Raw genomic sequence first — 15104 nt, forward strand, 5'->3', positions numbered from 1 at the left:
ACGTAAATATTTCTTTGAATAATAAGATTTTACAAAATTATGCAAAAAGATACCCACAGAAGTCGTTATCAACGAGTTCAAAGGAAATTCACGCTACCAATAAATTTGAAATGAAGCTCTATGACTTTTCCCATTGGCGCCGGGAAGAAATATTGTTAATAAAGATGGATATATTTTTTAAATAAATGAATGGGCTTTTTTCTCATTAGATATCAAGGCTGGATTACGATCCGAGAATATTATGAATGTGAAAAAAGTGGTTTACATTTATGTATGATACATGATTATTTATCGATCAAAGAAAGGCAAACATAAAATAACCATCTTGCTATTTACAAAAAAAAAAACTATATTAATGTAGAAATTCTCCAGATATGAGAACAAAATTTAAATAAATTATAATTAAAATGTGAAATGAGAGCAAGTTTCAGGAGTGTTTCTCTAATGAGAACTCAAGAGGTATAGTGTGAAACATTTATGTATTACGGCAATGAATATTTGAAACCCTGCCTTAAGCTTCTTATGGTAGAGCAAAGTCCACTTCTATAATTCGTCTAAAATATAATGATATATATTAGCATTATAAATAAAATCATATAGAGTTTGCAACTGTAGACTCAATTAAGTAAATATTTACGTACTCGCTTTCCAAATCAAATAGTAAAAAAATATATTGTATTTGTACAAGATAATATTACATTTGAGCTGCTTAACAAGTTCTGGATATGTCAATAAATATTCTACCGAAACGTAACAGCACTTTGTTTTGTTGTGTTTCGATTATATAAGTACACATGTAGAAGAACGTAACTTATAACTCACATTATCCTTATTGGCAGTATGAATAACTAAAAATATTAAAACTAACACGTATGAGCTAAAATATTTTTTTAAATTAATTAAAATATAAACCCAAGGACCAAATGGAAAACTCGCTGGCACACCATTAGCGAATTACCTATTTATTAAATCCCTCACTAATCCTTGTCCAGCACTTTGATACGCTAACGATACTAATGCGACCCAAAATAAGTCCCTCTAATGCCGCAAATTTAATTGCATTTTCGTTACTATATACTTCATTCATTGAAATAAAAAAAAATTTATAACCTAATGTACTTATATATTTTAACATATATGTTTTATGTTATATATGTGTATATCAGTCTAAGATTTATAATACTTAATATTAAGTCATTTTTATTAAAGCAATATTTAAAAAAAATGTTTAAAAAAGTGGAAACAGAAAAGCCCAGTGTACTTTTCGTCATCCATAAGGAGGCGAGACTCGGGAAAAACCCGTAGACATTCGTAGCGAACCGGTGTGCCACTATCATTTGTAGCAACAGTTGCCTACGGCACGCGCTACGCTACGCTCGTATTTGCGTAAACCATTCCGCAGTCGTTATTACGCGAATAAAATAATACTCACACGACAATTTGTTTATTAGCGTTTAACTTAAAAAAATAATAAACATTTTCAAATTCGTTTAACTAATATGGTGTTTGGAATAACGAAATTTATAAAGTATTAATAGTTATGGCTTTTTTTAAATCATTTGAAATATTATACTGTTTATAAGTCTAAAAAAAATGAGAAAAATTATTGTATTTTGGAGTTTCCTTTTTGTCAATTTGGAAGGTAACATTTAGAAATATTTATAGATAGTTTTCTATTAAATTATTGAATAAAATAATATAACGTTTGTATATATTATAATAATTATAATAACATATTTAAGAAATTTATACTTTGAATAGCGAATATGATGCACAGAGAAGCAAGAAATTATTTCCACCGGGTGTTATCTGTTATCGTACCTCGAAGATCACATTTTAATCTTAATTCTCATGATAATAATTTGAATTGTTTTGTTTTGTTTGGTACGGACATTACACACACTCAAATTCTAAATTAAAAGTTACGAGTATACGGCTCTGCAAACAATATCGTATTGTAATAAAAGTGCAGAGATATAAAAAAATATAATGTGAATTAAAAAAAAATTTTAAGTTGTAAAGATACATAAAAATGTTTACACGCTCATTAAATTTATTATGCTTATTTCTTTAGAGACTTGATATTTCTACATTTGACTCGTAGAAATTATCGTATCATTATCTAATTTATATATTTTATGTTTTAGTGTCAATTTGTCTTCGTGTGGTAGGAATATCAGTTCCGACTCTTAAGCAGAGAGGTGAGTCTGTAACCTTCACTTGCGACTACGATCTTGAAGGAGGCAAGCTATATTCAGTGAAGTGGTATCGCGATAATGAAGAATTCTACCGTTACATGCCACGGTTAAGGCCCCCACAACATGCACATAAATTAGAGGGCGTGAGAGTTGATGTAAGTCAGAAAGTTTTTTTTTAATAATATATTTACTTAACTTACACGTTGTAATAAACGATAATTGAATAGGGTTTTTAAATTACACTACTTTTTTATTTGAATATATATATTTTTTTGTTTTTAAAAGATTTTGAAACTGCTACTTTAAGTATTTATTTATTATGAGATAAATGAAACTTTGATTTTTCTTATACCAGTTGTGGTTTTTAATCTTTTAATATAAATATTTTATAAAAATAGGTGTTAGAACTTTTTTCGTTCTTTAAGTTCATTAAGACAGTTTATATATATACGATTATATAGTAAGTATGTATTGATACGTTCAACTAAGACATAGTGTTCCACATGTTATTTTTTTTATTGTATATTTAATTAGGTTTTTATATTTATTGATATTAATACCTTAATAATAGACAAATAATAATTCTAAATTATAACATTAAAAAATGCAATTTATTACACGGAAATAGATAAAAAAATCCGGCCGTGGCCTATCTAACTGTTATATCGAGAAAAACAAAATAAACTTTGGAATATGCGCATTTTACGATGAATATTTATAGGATAAATATTAACTTAGTACTTAGTTATAACAAGTACTTGAGTTACAACATATATTTTTATCTTTTAATTAATATTATTTTGTTATTTATGCCACAGTTAGAGAAATCTAGTGCTCGACGTGTACATCTCCGAGAATTAACATTAAAATCTAGAGGATCATATCGCTGTGAAGTTTCAGAAGAAGCTCCTTCATTCCATTCTGCGCAGGCGGAGACGTTTATGGAAGTTTATTGTAAGTAATAACTAAGATGTCTCGAATTATATTACTCAAATACGTAAATTTAGTAGATATGACTGTAATATGGAACATAAATATAAAGTAACTTTTAAGAACACTCACGATATTATTTTTATAAATAAAAACCGCACTTGATAGAAAATGTTCACTACCTACAACTTTTCGTATAACAAATTTCAGATTTTCCACGTGAAAGTCCTCGTATAGTTGGACACGAACGAGTATATGAACTACGAGAACCACTCGATGTTAACTGCACCTCTGCTAAAGCGTTCCCAGCACCGGATTTGCAATGGCTCATAAATGGTGAAAAGGTTGTATAGGATTTTAAAATATATTGTTATCTTTCTCTAGAAACGGATTATACTGGATATTGAACATTGTTCGAATAAATTCATAGATATTTATTTTATTTTTTTTGAAAAATAAATGAAATATATATGTATTGGTAAAATAAAAATTGTACTAATAAAATATAAAAATAATCAAATAAAGTTACGGCATGGTTATGACTAATATAGTAGATATTTAAAAAATGTAAACTTGTTATTAAAACTTATTCTATTCTATATTCAATAACAAATAAACAAATCTTACTTACAAATTAAAAATAATATAACAATATCTAATCTTATATAATTTGTTATTTTGTAACAGGCAGTAAAGAATAAGTAATAACTGACTTTACCTTTTAAACGCTTCAAATAAAATATTTACAATGTCTATTATCAGTAAAATTATGATAGGACCACTTCTATAGGTATTGAACCCAAAAAGGAACTTCAAGATCGATTCATAAACAAATATTTTATACCCGAACATTCATAAAATATATTTATATATACACAAATTAAAAACCTTTTTAATTTGTGTATATATAAATATATTATATTTCTATTGTCAGATAATGTTATGTGAATTATTATAATAAATAATAAATTATTATAATAAATAATAAATTATTATAATGTTGACATTTCTGACCATTTGATTGTATCCTAGAAAGTATTTTTGACATGGTTTTATTAACAGGTCACGGAAAGTTCATGGCTAATACCTTACGACGCCGTACATGCCGCACAAGGTTTAATGATGTCTACCCTTGGCTTGCGAGCACCCGCTAAACGTCACATGAAGATACGCTGCGTTGCCATCATCGGCACGCACAGACGAGAACGAACTGCATCAATAGGTACGTTATTTCATTGAGAATTATTTAATAAATAAATGATCGAGAGAAACATTCACAATCTAAATATACCTATGTAATATATATTGTTACAAGTGAATCCACTATAGTTCAAAATGTAGCGCGTAGCCGGAAGATCTAAGTACGAACATTTAAATCTATTAATCATAATCATTAGCTTTAACATTTTTTTTTAATATATGATTACTTAAATTTAAATAGTTTATCATGTATATTATGTATATAATTAAACCACTAATTTTGCTTTTACAGAAACAAGTTCGTCGAACTGGAGAGGAGCACCGAATATAAATTTAATAATGCTGATTGGATGTGTCAACAAAATTCTCCAAATAATGTCGTGATAAATTAAATAACTCTCATTATATTATTTTATTGTAAATAAAAAAATCGTTTTTTTATTCGTGTTTTAATACTACAGTGGATAAAAATAATAATAATAATTGATCAGTTAATTAAGTTTTAATTCAATCTTATGTTATTACATACAAAATGAATAGAGACGAAACAATGTTACAAGAATACAGACTTAATTAAACTAAAGTGCTATTTAATAAAAAAAAAAAAAATCGATATATAGACTTTCATAAAAAAATATATTTTAAATTTGCAATAACAGAACATACCAATGTTGTTTTTTAAAAATGTAAATTTAATGAACTATGTCTCTAATTACATATATCTTGTTGAATGTTAATTTATTTCTACCAAAAACGTACAACATGAGAAAATCCATATACACACTTAAAAAAAATGTATGTGTATAATGAACACAGAAGTTGTTACTGTTCTATATATCAGTTATAATGAAGATAGATCACAAATTACATTAAATTTTCAGGTTTTTTTTATGATGGACGTACCAAACTACATAAATGTGTAGATAGACCTTAAATAAACAAAAAATACATAAATATATATGTGTTACAAGATAATATGTGTAATGTATATTAGATCATATATGCATTTACATTTAAAAAAAATCTCAATTTAATGCAAGTCACATATTATTTAAAATCTTTAAGATCACATAATCAATACATACCTAGCAATAAAATTAATGAAATGAGGTCTGCGATATCCGTTACAAATATTGAATTAATTTCTCCTAATTTCCTTTAATAGTAAATAACATTAATATATTTAAGTTGCAGTAAGAATTAAATATCTCTTTACTTTTAACAAACATGTTATTTTCCAGACTTTTAACTGTATCAATATTCTAAATAATTAACATAGTGCTTATTTTACTATCATATATTTTATAAGCAATTAAATGATAATCACACAATTACTTTAATGAAAGAACGAAAATCATAGTTATTGTAAAAAGCTCTCGCAAAAATATAGGCACTGTGCTTTATAATCTGCTTAACACTATAAATTAGGTAAATCTGAAAAGCGGAATTAACCTTCTTGACCAAAATCTTCCATGAACTTCTTCAATTTTATCATATCATCATCATTAACAGTAGGTTTTGACGTTGCTAGAGACCGGAGCATATCTGACATTGTAACTGGTGGTTCTCCAAGTTTGTCACTTGGTACATCCATCCAAGTCATTTCCATAGCTCCAGGATCCCCAGGAGAACATGGTGTCAAAAGATCATTAACTATTAAATTGGGGTCAGTAGGACTAGGTCCAGTGACTTTCTTAAAATGTGTTGCAGACTGTACTTTTCGAACAGGTTGCATCAATGCATCACGAACAACAATACTTATATCAGCTCCAGAGTATCCATCTGTCTTCGATGCTAAAACTTTCATATCTTGTTCCGTTAACTGATGTCTTGTATTTCCAAGGTGTAACTTAAACATGTCCAAACGAGCGTGTTCTTCTGGTAATGCTATATAGATACGCTTCTCAAAGCGTCTCCTTATAGCTGCATCAAGGACCCATGGTATGTTAGTAGCTCCAAGAACTAAAATACCATCCATATCATTTCCTACACCTTGCATCTGCACAAGAAACTCTGTCTTGATTCTTCTAGCCGATTCAGATTCATTATCAGAACGAGATGAGCACAAGGAATCAATTTCATCAATAAATATGATGCTTGGTTTATGCTGACGTGCCAATTCAAACAGATTTTTCACAAGTTTTTCTGATTCACCAAGCCATTTTGAAACAAGATCAGATGATGACACAGAGAAGAATGTTGAGTTGTTAGCTTCTGTAGCCACAGCTTTGGCTAAATATGACTTACCAGTACCAGGGGGTCCAAACAAGAGGATCCCCTTCCAAGGAATTCTTTTACCTGTGAATAAGTGGGGAAATTTGATAGGCAATATGACAGCCTCCTTTAAAGCTTCTTTTGCTGCCTCCAGCCCAGCAACATCACTCCATTTAACATGTGGCTTTTCGACAACAATAGCTCCCTCTAGTTTTCCTTGTAATTTTTTCTTTTCTGGGTCATCAGAATCACTGTCGCTGTCACTTTTCTTATCTTCACTTTTGGAGTTTGATTCACCATCCTTTACAGGTTTTTTCTTACGATCTTTTTTAAGATATTCCTTGAGTTTTTCTGCCCTGTCTAAATATTGTAAGCACTTAGCTCTTATACTCTCTTTAGCTCTTTCACCCTGAGCCTCATATTTCACAGCGTGCAGAAAATATTCTACTCCATGTTCATAAAGTCGTAAGGCTTCTTCATAATTTTTATTTTTGTCCTCTTCCGTGGCTTTCGTTACAAGATCAATGGCCTTTTGTAAGGTGTTAGATGAAGCCATTCTTGTGCTTTAAACCTGCAAAATTCGTTAAACCTTTATTTATGTTTTAATAACAAATATTGATTATGTTAAATTGATGAATTTTATGTTGTTATTTGATCCAATTAATTGTTAATCATCATCCAATGCATAACAATTAAAGGCTGACACATACAATATATCCGGTTGAAGACATATCTACATAGTAAAAACAATAATGACTTTTTCGTAATTTATGTACAGCAAGAAAAAAGAAAACTATAATCGAGTACAAATTTACGTTTTCCTTCTCGTAAGCATATAGATTATAGTATGACAAATTGTCTGGCAATAATCTAGCAATACATTGACATAATTAATTATTGTAGAAACGCTTTATTTATACCCACCATAAAGAACAATTAATCTTGAAATGAAACAAGTCACAATTAAGTTTTTACAATCTAAATTAGAATTGAATACAAACTATAGATTAAGTTTACTCATTCAACCAATGTTTTTTACAAAACCATCTATGACAACATCACCAGTGTTGCTATACAGAATTTAAAACGAAGTGTTGCTATCTTATAGCTATATGTCAACAATACCACCAAATTAAAAGCAATAAAAAATAGTACACAAATTTCAAAAACGATTTGAATGTAACACCCTTCAATTTAGTTTTCAGATTTCATATATTTTATATAACATAACCCTAGTAAAGTCTCAACTGTATGCTAAAACGCTACGACACAACAGAAACGTAAAATGGTGTTTCATAAAAGTATATTACAAACCTAACAAAAAAATTAATTGTGACGATGGTTAAGGTATGCAAGTTTTTATTTTTGTCCAAGCGGGTTACAGAATAACTTATGTTAAGATAATTAAAAAAAATATTGTATAAAATATTATTTTTCTGTAGGTATAGAACCTTCAGTACAAAATGACTTTGATTATATGCATAGGTATTCAATTGTTCATATTATAACTCCTAATAAGATAATTTGAAAAACAATAAAACATATTTTTTTAATTCAGCTTTATTAATACATATGTTATAATAAAAAAAAATACTTAATTATTCATTGATGCTTTATATAATTTGAATTTGTTAACATATTTCTTAACCTCTTCCTTGGGGTACGGTTTTAAAGCTATACATGTAGGAATATTTTCTGGTTGTTCAATCCATAATTTATGGGATATTGAATTTTCTTTTAATTTTTCTGCAGTTTTTTTCAAGGATTCTTCATTAGGTACCTATGGATTAAATAACTATGACAAAGTAGCAAGAAATATATTAAAGAAATATAACCAACCATATATAAATAACTTACACTGTTAAAACTTAAATTAAACATGAACATAACCACTGTACGGGTGATTAAAGTTGAATGTTAGGTGGGTGTTCTTAAAAAACCTCCTTTAACTGGCTCTTACCACAGGCAATGACTGGTGGGTTTATTCTACTCTGACAGAACACTAAATTTATTTAATGTTAAGTATTTATCAATAAATACAAATATTTTACCACGATATAACATTCAAAGTTTTAAATTTTTAATATATACATTCGAGTAAATGCAAAGAGAAAATACTTACTTCTAAAACTACTTTATGCATATTGCCTAAATCATTGAGATACTGTATTGTATGTTCATCTTCTTTAAATATATGGAGAGCGGCTGTGGATGCATGACATGCTTGTGCCACTAAAGCACCAACAGACCATCCCAAATCTTTTAATAAATCACTTCTTAGGAGTATATATTGAACGATAGAAGTAGACATTGTAATTTGAGATATTAAATGATCGATTTATATGCTGCCTATAAAATACTTTTACTTAAAACATGCTTATTGGAACCACTTACTCTAATGAGTCCTAACTCTGAACTTCTGTAGTCCGACAATAAAGAAAAATTTATAGCTATCACCTGTCAGCTAACGTTAGATAGATCCAGATACCAGTCACAATGACACCTTGACGTAAAACCGATTCACCCAGCAATCAGTTGTCACAGACTGGCATCCTTTTCTCTCTTTCTTTTTCCAATCATAATTTAATATTTTTTAATATACCAAAATTGGATATATATGGATGATAATTTATTAACCTTTCCAAAAAATATTGAAATTTATTTATTTTAAGGAAACATATAATGAGATCGCATTTTCAGTATAATAATATACAGTTTTAAATAAATCAGTTTCCATTCATAAAAAAAAAAATATAATACATATTTTATTAAAAAAAAAAACAGTAAAGTGTTTTTTTGTATAAAATAAACGAATGCCATATAAATTTTATTATTGCCTCAGTTTATTTAATTGTAAAAAGTTATTAAAAAGTATAATATAATACATACTTACACATTATATATCAAATTTATTTACATAAAAAAATACTGAGATAAATAGCTGAGATGATGAAAATGGTAATTATTAAGAGAATCGCGGTGAAAAGCTTGCCTGACCTATTAAAACAAGAAAGACCGTGTAAACGGAGTGTCCACTATCTTATCATACCTCTGTACTTAAAGCGGCGGTAATCGCAGTCGGAGTGGCTATTGATATTAAATAACTAAATTTTAGTTGATAAAGCCTATCACGGCTTATTTTTATTTGTGAATAAAGACTTGTAAATAGTCAATTACTATATAAAGAAGAAAATAACCGTATTTTACTAGGGCAACATGAAATATTCTTCATGCCAATGCTATAATAGAATGCCATGCAATTGTTGAATTATTTTAATTTAGATTTTAAATTTGTAACGCCGTCATGAATTGGGTATCCATCTTCTTCCTGATATTTCTATACAATATTTACTTTTGAATAAGAGTGTACTAATATAGTACTAACATTACTGTACTTTTAAATTAATACCTTTTGAAAAATATAAATATTTAACTTATTTTGGTTTATTAACTATATTTTACTTATGAAATACTTGGAAATTATGGCATGTCACTCGAAATTAATTAAGAAGGCTGAAGTTATAGTATCCAGAGCTGTCTAATAAATTGAATTAAAACCGAGATTGACATTTGTTTTGACAGTGTTATGAACTTCTGTCGTTGAAAGAAAAACGCTTGGGCTGCATAAATAACCAAAGAAAATATTTTGTTCTCTGTTTTAACAATTACAAATTATAGTATTAATATGGCATCAGGGCTTGAAAATTATATTAACCAAACAGTTTCTGTGATAACAGCTGATGGACGAAATTTTATTGGTACTTTAAAGGGATTCGATCAAACGATAAACATTATATTGGATGAATCCCACGAAAGAGTATTTTCATCGTCCACTGGAGTAGCACAAGTTGTACTCGGACTTCATATAATTCGAGGTGATAACATAGCAATCGTCGGTCAAATAGATGAATCTATTGACAGCAGATTGGACCTTGGTAATATAAGAGCAGAACCTTTAGGATCTATTGCACATTAATAATTATTTAGGAATAATATTAAAATATTTTTTGTAAATATGCTGTTTTTATTTGATTTTTTTTTCATGTACAAATGTTAATTTACATCTGATAGTTACACTTGTTTATTAATATGGGTAATAAAACAAAAATGTTTGTGTAGGTTATTTACATTTAATTATAATATTTACAAAACCTTATAACCTCTAGTAAAATGGAATTCATATAAACTAAGCCCAATCAAATTGCTTTGGTAACTCAATAAAATTGCAATATACTTCAGTACTAATGCTAATGATATTATTTAAATCAGTTAAATCATTTAGATTTACTTTTACAACAGTAAATGAATACAACAAATAAAATTAAATTAATGAAAATGAATTCATAACATAAAAGTTATACATAGATTTAAGTGATACTTAGAGTGATCTACTTGATGAAGTTATTAATTTGAATCTAAAAGTAATCAAGTACAATTCCTAAAAACCGTTTAACCATCCCAATAGTTCATAACATATTTTTTTTTTATGTCAAGCTCCTTACAAAGAAGTATATTCATTATTACTTGATGGCTGGCTCATTAGTACTATGTCATGATGCCTGCAACAACAAAATCGTATTACTATTTTACTAACTACCATTTTGTATACAATACTAGCTATGGTGCATACTTTTGAATACACGTAAAATTATAGAACTTACGAACTTACCTACTTGCTAAGGTAATAAATGACATTTACATGCTTACTGATTATTGTTGTAAATTACATATCTAATAATTAAAAAAAACCATGATGAGCGATAACCATGTTGGTCTGAATTTGATGATATTGAATAATAAATAATAATGTTCTACTTGTAAAATAAAAACTAAAGCAGTATAATACCTAAGCAACAGACTTAAAATTGTGTGATCAAGTTAATCAGATTTAATTATCTTAATGTCTATTCCATGTCTGAAATTAAACAAAAACTATTAATATATTCTTTAAAAAACAAATTAAAAAATAAAAGCGAAATTTTGTGTGTTATAATATGCAGTTAAAGAGAACAAATTTTAATCATTTTCATTATACCTTTGCATTTTCTCCTTATATTTTTGTGTATTGTATTTTTGGAAGAACTGTTTTCCATATTCAAATGTTGCGATCATGATAGCACATGCTGGAGCAACCTTAAATATTCGAGGTAACAAGCCAGTGAATAGCCCTCTAACACCATGATTCTTATAAATAGTCTTTGCTATGTCTTTCATATTTGAGGCTCTTTGATGCACCTTACCATCTGCAAATTATATAAATTGACCATCATTCACATCATCAATTAATTTTTTGGTTTTGTGTAGTGTATTCATAAGTTTATTTCATAAGTTTTTAGTTTTAAGCAAATACAATTTCTATAAATCTAGCAACAACAGCCAACTACTTTGTCTTACCTGTGTAAATTTCTTTTTCCCCTAATTCTATTTGTTGGTGAGTTTTTACAACATCAAATGGCAAAGTTATAAAAGCTGCAATCTGTAAAACAAGGTATGTAAAGGATTTTATAAATATATTTGTAATTTAAAATTATCAAAGGAAGTAGAATCTATATAAGCAAACTAGAATTTTAAATACATACACTGCCAGCTACAGATCCACAGAAAAAGTTGAAAATGAATGAATTTTTTTCTGACTCTGGTTTGTTGAATACCCTTTTCGTAGTTTCAAATGTGGACCAATATATTCCTGTAAGATTCAAATAGTGGTACAAATTTCATTAAAAACTTCTTGATTTGCCTTGCTTGAAATCACATTATCACATTAAAACCATATTAAACACATGAATTTTAGAATTCACAAAAAATAATTTACCTGAGAATGGCACATCTCTTAATAATGTAGATCCTAATCCACGAAACAATCCTCGATATCCCTCGTATTTTAAAACTTGGCGTAAGGCTAAAGTAATTTCTGGAACAAAATAAATTAAATTATCAAACACCATTTAAGCTCTTCAAAATAAACCTATTTTGGTAAAAATAACTTCAATTAAGTTTATGATGTTGTTTGAGTATGTTATTTAATTATGAAAAAATTAAATAAATAATCACCAGAATAGGTCAAGCTTTTAGATTGCATTTTTGTTCTAATTAATTCTAATGGGCTGAAAAGAGTCACAGCGGTTATTCTTGCCGTACCACCTGCTATCATCGGAATCCACATAGGTTGGCCACCTGAAATTTTTTTTAATAATTCATAATATTATTATTTAAGAACAAATAATGAAATGAATAATAACAATCAATCTTTAAACACTCATTAAAAAGCCATATTATGCTATAAATAGATATTAGATATCATAATACACATGTTCAGTCAGAATTTTTGCAAAGGAAAATAATTTAAGCCAATTATGTGTACATGATGAAAAATTATCAATCAAAATTGTAATTTTAAATAAATGTAACAATGAAAATGAACTGGAATAATGTAATGTAAATTTTTTTTAATATCATACTTACTATTGCCAGTAATGTTGTTATAAAAATTTTTCATTCGAAATCTCAGTTGTTCATATGAGACAAAATAAATTACAGTACATGGAAGAGCAAGAATTAGTGTAGGACTAAGGCCGGACCATAATGCTGGTACCCCTTCAAATTTAGCAATTTTGTAAAAAGCATCCTGTAATAAAAGAAAAGTTAAAAAACTGTTATTTGTTAATTTCTATACATTTACAACAGATCTTATCAGTTATTGATAGTCTATTATTATTTTGAGTTTTGTAAGATGGTATACAAGAATAGCAAACTTACCATTGTTCCATGAAAATGAACTCGTCTAGGTATCCATGCAGTTTCCCCGCAAGGACAAAGATGTTCCATTAAACCATTGCAATACAAATAACATTTATTTGATAATAAAGCCTTCTGTTGTGCTTGTAACCTTATTTTTACTACATCCAATGGAGTCACTGCAAAGTAAGTAAATCATGCGTTGGTGGTAACAGTGGTCACTGTTAAAACACTACAAAACATATTAAAAACACCGGAAAGCTTACTAAACAAGGAGGTTATTAATGCACCAGAACATGCTGATGCCATCTGTTGAAAAGGAGTTATACGAAACTGGGGATCGTCTTCTCGAATCATGGCATTTGAAGAAAAAATCTAAGCTTGTATTGAGAAATGAAGTATAAAACAATATGTATTGATATAATTATATTCGATCAGATGTTGTTTCTGTCAAATAAATTGTCAAATAGTCTATGTTTATCCCATAGAGCTAATATATATCAGTGAAGTCTGAATATGTATTATTTGAATTTGAAGCCAAGAAAAAAATTAATTTTATTTTTAATTAACTGTATACCTAAATATATATCAATTTATATAGATTACTGAATATTTTATCATTTTGTACTTTTTCCTAAAAAAATATAACGTTTTGTAATAGGTATAGTTATTAATTATTATACCTCTTTTCTTTAATGCTCCATTAAAGAAAAGAGGAGGAGAGCGAATTTCTTAGCATTGCACGTATTTTACCGTGTAAGTGTATCATGAGACAGAAAATGAAACTGTCAGCAATTCCTGAAACTTACGATCCATATGTGGTTGAAGTGGGCTATCTTTGCAATATATCTTGATTGCTCGTGTTGCTTTCCTACCTAGAAGTTGCTATGCTGAAGTTCTTAACAGACCAAGGTCTTTTAGAAAGTTATAGAGAGATTTGGCTGGTACCGCATAGCCAAATTTAATTAGCTCATTTTTTAGGTCGTAATATTTATTCATTTTATTGTGTGGTCTTTATTTACGTTCGTTTTCCGCGGAACAGTGATTTTTACAAATAATATACGATTCAATATAAAAACCCCACGTAATTAATACTCATCCAGTCACTCACGATTTTTATACTCATTCAATAAGTCAGTTCAGGTAGGTGCAATATCTATGATTGAGTAGGGCTTACCTTAAGAATTAGCCTTTAAAAGTATTTTTTTTATTTTTTATTTGTGGTCAGTCCTTTTTGATATCTAGCTGAATGATATACTTACTGCTCACTTATAATTTATCATGGTGACGTGAGTAAGGATTTTTATCAATGAGCAACTTAAACCTACAAATAAAATAATAGTTATCTGTACTTACCTTTTGCCTCATCACAATTCACAATTACATCAAAATTTTTCAGAGACTTTCTCCGATCGTACGGGGTTACTCTGGTCTGGGTCACTTGGAAGGCATTAAAATATAATTTTAATAAGGCAGGAGACCAGTATCCTAGGCGAATGGGATGCACTCTCCTATGGTTTAATACTCATTTTGCAATCCTAAATTGCATGATGTGACTATATTAGTCGGGTATTTTCTCAAAATTTGAATTTTGGTGACTTAAAGGTGTTTATAGTTTCGATGACTTTTTAAACTTCTTCACAAAATTATTTTGATCCTCAACAAAATTATATGTCACCCACTCGTATTAACTAACCAGAACACTACATTCTCTCTAATGAATTCTAGGCAGCCAATATACAGGGAACCCTTTCTAGTTTTCTAGGTTTATTTTTTCTTATTTTATCTATTATAGATCACATTGGGACATAAAAAATTAATCACTAA

General features: G+C 28.4%; 5 protein-coding genes across 7 annotated transcripts; 2 read left to right on the forward strand and 3 right to left on the reverse strand.

Annotated features, from left to right (window-relative positions):
- Positions 1-1593: 1593 nt before the first annotated feature.
- On the forward strand, positions 1594-4723 carry LOC125067532. The gene is made up of 6 exons (XM_047676191.1): positions 1594-1642; positions 2148-2353; positions 3017-3152; positions 3339-3472; positions 4191-4350; positions 4621-4723. The coding sequence occupies exons 1-6, from the start codon at positions 1594-1596 to the stop codon at positions 4710-4712; spliced, it is 777 nt and encodes a 258-aa protein (XP_047532147.1). The 3' UTR covers positions 4713-4723.
- A 178-nt stretch (positions 4724-4901) lies between these two features.
- On the reverse strand, positions 4902-7626 carry LOC125067420 (vacuolar protein sorting-associated protein 4). Of its 2 annotated transcripts, none has more exons than XM_047676023.1 (2): positions 7253-7342; positions 4902-7113 (listed from the first exon to the last, which is right to left on the reverse strand). In XM_047676023.1, exon 2 carries the CDS (start codon positions 7096-7098, stop codon positions 5776-5778), a length of 1323 nt encoding a protein of 440 aa, XP_047531979.1. In that variant the 5' UTR covers positions 7099-7113; positions 7253-7342; the 3' UTR covers positions 4902-5775. The 2 variants fall into 2 exon arrangements, with proteins under 2 accessions (XP_047531979.1, XP_047531978.1); XM_047676022.1 differs by lacking the exon at positions 7253-7342 and adding an exon at positions 7467-7626 and having other exon boundaries at positions 4905-7113.
- Positions 7627-8085: 459 nt separating this feature from the next.
- Positions 8086-8930, reverse strand: LOC125067333 (putative peptidyl-tRNA hydrolase PTRHD1). Its single transcript, XM_047675873.1, has 2 exons — positions 8665-8930; positions 8086-8322 (listed from the first exon to the last, which is right to left on the reverse strand). The coding sequence occupies exons 1-2, from the start codon at positions 8851-8853 to the stop codon at positions 8137-8139; spliced, it is 375 nt and encodes a 124-aa protein (XP_047531829.1). The 5' UTR covers positions 8854-8930; the 3' UTR covers positions 8086-8136.
- A 1205-nt stretch (positions 8931-10135) lies between these two features.
- Positions 10136-10556, forward strand: LOC125067364 (U6 snRNA-associated Sm-like protein LSm8). Its single transcript, XM_047675916.1, has one exon. The coding sequence runs from the start codon at positions 10228-10230 to the stop codon at positions 10516-10518; it is 291 nt and encodes a 96-aa protein (XP_047531872.1). The 5' UTR covers positions 10136-10227; the 3' UTR covers positions 10519-10556.
- A 138-nt stretch (positions 10557-10694) lies between these two features.
- On the reverse strand, positions 10695-13721 carry LOC125067239 (probable mitochondrial glutathione transporter SLC25A40). 2 transcript variants are annotated; one of them, XM_047675717.1, is made up of 10 exons: positions 13544-13721; positions 13299-13456; positions 13005-13167; positions 12594-12716; positions 12355-12453; positions 12122-12228; positions 11937-12018; positions 11578-11785; positions 11389-11457; positions 10695-11101 (listed from the first exon to the last, which is right to left on the reverse strand). In XM_047675717.1, the coding sequence occupies exons 1-9, from the start codon at positions 13632-13634 to the stop codon at positions 11421-11423; spliced, it is 1068 nt and encodes a 355-aa protein (XP_047531673.1). In that variant the 5' UTR covers positions 13635-13721; the 3' UTR covers positions 10695-11101; positions 11389-11420. The 2 variants fall into 2 exon arrangements, with proteins under 2 accessions (XP_047531673.1, XP_047531672.1); XM_047675716.1 differs by lacking the exon at positions 11389-11457 and having other exon boundaries at positions 10699-11101.
- Positions 13722-15104: the final 1383 nt, after the last annotated feature.

This window comes from Vanessa atalanta, chromosome 11, assembly GCF_905147765.1.
Source record: "Vanessa atalanta chromosome 11, ilVanAtal1.2, whole genome shotgun sequence".
NCBI lineage: Eukaryota > Metazoa > Arthropoda > Insecta > Lepidoptera > Nymphalidae > Vanessa > Vanessa atalanta.